Source organism: Austrofundulus limnaeus, unplaced genomic scaffold (genome assembly GCF_001266775.1).
Source record: "Austrofundulus limnaeus strain Quisiro unplaced genomic scaffold, Austrofundulus_limnaeus-1.0 Scaffold887, whole genome shotgun sequence".
Taxonomy (NCBI): domain Eukaryota; kingdom Metazoa; phylum Chordata; class Actinopteri; order Cyprinodontiformes; family Rivulidae; genus Austrofundulus; species Austrofundulus limnaeus.
The window spans coordinates 36,499-39,983 of NW_013953289.1; the positions used below are offsets into that span (position 1 = coordinate 36,499).

General features: G+C 41.0%; 1 protein-coding gene across 1 annotated transcript in view; it reads right to left on the reverse strand.

Annotated features, from left to right (window-relative positions):
• Nucleotides 1–3,485, reverse strand: part of LOC106533121 (myotubularin-related protein 1) — a 29,684-nt gene that overhangs the window by 15,682 nt on the left and 10,517 nt on the right. Inside the window, exons 6-8 of the mRNA XM_014029355.1 lie at nt 2,119–2,307; nt 1,793–1,978; nt 1,543–1,701 (exon numbers count right to left, since the gene is read on the reverse strand). Coding sequence (XP_013884809.1) covers nt 1,543–1,701; nt 1,793–1,978; nt 2,119–2,307 — 534 coding nt within the window. The remainder of the gene's footprint in view (nt 1–1,542; nt 1,702–1,792; nt 1,979–2,118; nt 2,308–3,485) is intronic.

Genomic DNA, 3,485 nt, shown 5'->3' on the forward strand with positions numbered 1-3,485 from the left:
CATCCTCTTTAACAAACTTCAGAACTATTTTAAATTCTGTCAACTTAACTGTTTCTCCTTCAGCCTCGGAAACAGATGATTCTGTATGCTGTTTTGATTTTTTCCTTTTGTGCTTAGCTTTTTGAGTATGCCATATTTCCTCATTTTCCACGCCATTATCACCCTCTTCCATTTCCGCAAAGTCRCTACCTGACACATCATTTCCCTCTGACATCCTTCCAACCATTCACAGTCTGGTCGTGCCTCTCCGCCGCTCCACCAACGGCTTCCAGCTCCTCTGCTCATGCCACGCCCCCTGCTTCATTGCCACAGTAATCACTGCTCAYCTGATGCACCTGTTCCCACCAGTATTTAAGCTCCTCAGCCACAGTCACTCATTGCCAGATGATTGAACGGTTCACCAAGTAAATGTCCAGTGTTTTCTCTATGTCCATGCCTGATCTCTTGTTCCTGACCCACGGCCTGCCTCTCGATCTTCATCTCCTGCCTGACCCTTGCCTGATACTGATGCTGAATCTGACCCTTGGCTTACGAACCTGTTTCTGCTCTCTGGACACCGCTACCTGGATTGTGATTTGAATTTGTTTTTGGATTTCTGACCTCCCGGCTCTGACCTTGGAACGTCCTCTGGATTACCATAACCAGTCCGCCCCTGMACCCAGATCTGACCCCTCTTGGATCACCATCAGTGGTGGACWCACCTGCACAAATCCGTCCGCAGACTGAAGGTCAGTAACCATTTGTTTATTCAGCAACTCCACCTTATCTGCTCCCGACACTCGTCAGTGTTCTGCTCTACAGTGTGGTCCATTTCGAGGGTCCAGAGGATCGCTCACATCCAGCGCTTTAATAAAACTTTTAAATCTGTTTTTGTCTCCAGCTGATCTGAATCCTAAACACACACATGTCAACACAATTAATTCAGACTCTGATCAAAACTTAATCAAACTTGTTCAAAACTGATCAACTCAACTCWATCTCCCCACAGATCTTTCCTGGTTATTTACACTGTAAATAAATTCACTTCTTACTTAACCTGTGTTGGTCTGATTCATTATCAGTGGAACCTTTCTGAGTATTTATCTTGTTAAATATGATAGCCTTACAATTTCTTGTTTGGACATTCAAAAGGTGTTGGTATTTAATGTGATCCAGGCTTTATTCTCACACAACCTAAATCAAACTTCTAAATACTTTTGTAACATTACTTTTTTGTGATASTGTTTTGTAGCTTATTGTATTTCTTGATAGTCTGGATGACTTCAGTATTATTTTAGAATGTAGGATTGGTTTTTTTCCATGTGAGCTGCACCTTTTTTAATTTCTTTTGAACCAAACTTAAAAAGCAATGACTGTCATCACTTGATTTTTTTTTTTTTTAGCTTTTTTGCTATTACTTTGGTCAATTCCAAGTTATTTCAGTGATTTTTTTTTGTGGGTTTTTCATTTTTCAATGAAACAATACCAACAAAATCTGCCCACGGTAGTACTCTCATTCTGAATGTTCTCAGATTAAACATTATTCTGTGAAGTAAGTGTGACCTGGAAGCCTCTGAGAGTTCGGTAGTAACTGTCCAACATCAGCATGGACAAGGACGTAAGCTGGGCCGTTCTGTCCCAGCCGTCAGTGCAGTGAACCACCACTGAGGTTTTCCCAGACTCAACTTTATCAGCTATCTTTGCTGCCCCTGCTAAGAGCAACTACACACAACAGGAATATGATTAGTTAGTCATACACATTTTTTTCTTTCTAGTATTCACAGTAATACATGACTGCGGCGCACACACATACCCGGATGTACTCCAGCCAGTGCGTCTGGTCGATTGCAGAATGCCAGTGACTTTCATCAATAGTAGGACAGATCACATTCCACAGCTTTCTCATAGACTCTCTCATTACATTTATGTTGGGGATTTCCAGGAAATGCAGCTCTACGTTTGGGTAGAAAGTTTCCGATTCATACCCTGCGTCTTTTGTCTTTTTTGTTATCAGGAAGGAATGATGGAAGAGACCAGAATTGAGAAAACAAAAGAGTATTTTCAGGAAGAATAAATACAAACAAAAAAATGGAATTTGAAAACACCACAAAAACTACATAGTAAATGATGTTTTTTCACCTTGTTAGTGATAGCCTCACTATTTTGACGAGCATCAAAAATAATAAGTTTGTGGGACTGAGCGTTGGCATCCATGATAATTTGGAGGAAACGTTCATCCTCTTTACAACGGCAGTCCAAAGGTCCGACTAATGGCTGGCTGCAGCGTAGTATTGCAGCCTGAGACTCTGGGTGGATCCAGGACAACACCTGCACAAAGAKTAAGAACAGTTCAGAACTACAACAGTCCAACATGAATGCACAACGCCTAAAAACTAAAGAAAGAGCAAAGACCAGGGCTTCTGGTGGAGGCACATAGATGTGCTTCACAGGAGCTCTGTAAGAATGTATTCATATTATATTTAAGATAACATTTTAGGGTTCGACACACGGGGAGCGACAAARGACATCGATTAACAGTTGTCATAACAACCAGAGTGAAACCCGACACATGGGACATGATAGCAATGGCAGCATTGCAAGTTGCGCTCTCGGGTCGCTTGTCTTCACGAAATTTGGTTCTTCTACTGCCTCTTGTAAAGGTTATTGGTGGTTTGCAAAAAAGGGGATGTACATTAMSGACATGTAAACTAAACAAAATCTTGCGATGCTAATGATATTGAAAAACAAACACACACCAAATTACAATTTAATGAGGAAAACTTAACTTCACCCTGGCACCAAAGAAAATTCCCATAAAGCTGCCTTTTTTAGTAATCACTTGGTGAAGGGTCATATAAAACTGGAAAGTCTGACAGAGCTAAAAAATTTTTTAAAACTGTTAGTTAACTGCAGTGTGTAGCATACTCGCCACTCATTGGTCAGTTAATGAAACCCACGCAGATTGGTTGTATGCCAAGCGACAGCGACAAAAGTTGAACATTTTTCAACTTTCATATGTCATGTCGCAAGCTTGTGTGTGCATGTCTACATGTACGAGCACGAAATTTCACATGCATGATTTTCGCTGGTTGCTTGGCTGGAGGAGGGCAAGCGACTGTCACCTCATCGCACAACTTCAATAGGAAGTGAAAGGAAAGAGCGACCATAGATATTATAATAGGACTAGATAACGTAACCACCGCTACTGCCTATTGGAGCTGACGAGACGTGGGGCCGCCCTCTTAGAACGGTCTCCCGCTCCACTCAGTGTGATAGCAGGCACAATGAAGTATGAACAATGAAGTATCAACACGTTTAATAAATCATAACTCGCTGAAAACTGAAGTGACGGTCACGCCTTTTCTTTAGCTGCAAACCATATACATACAGCTAGCATAGCTACATTTATAAAAGCACATGGTTGTGCATATTTAAATATTTTTGGGGTTAAAGGTAATATATTTTGCAAAACAAAGTGATCCATGCATATATACATACATATATAT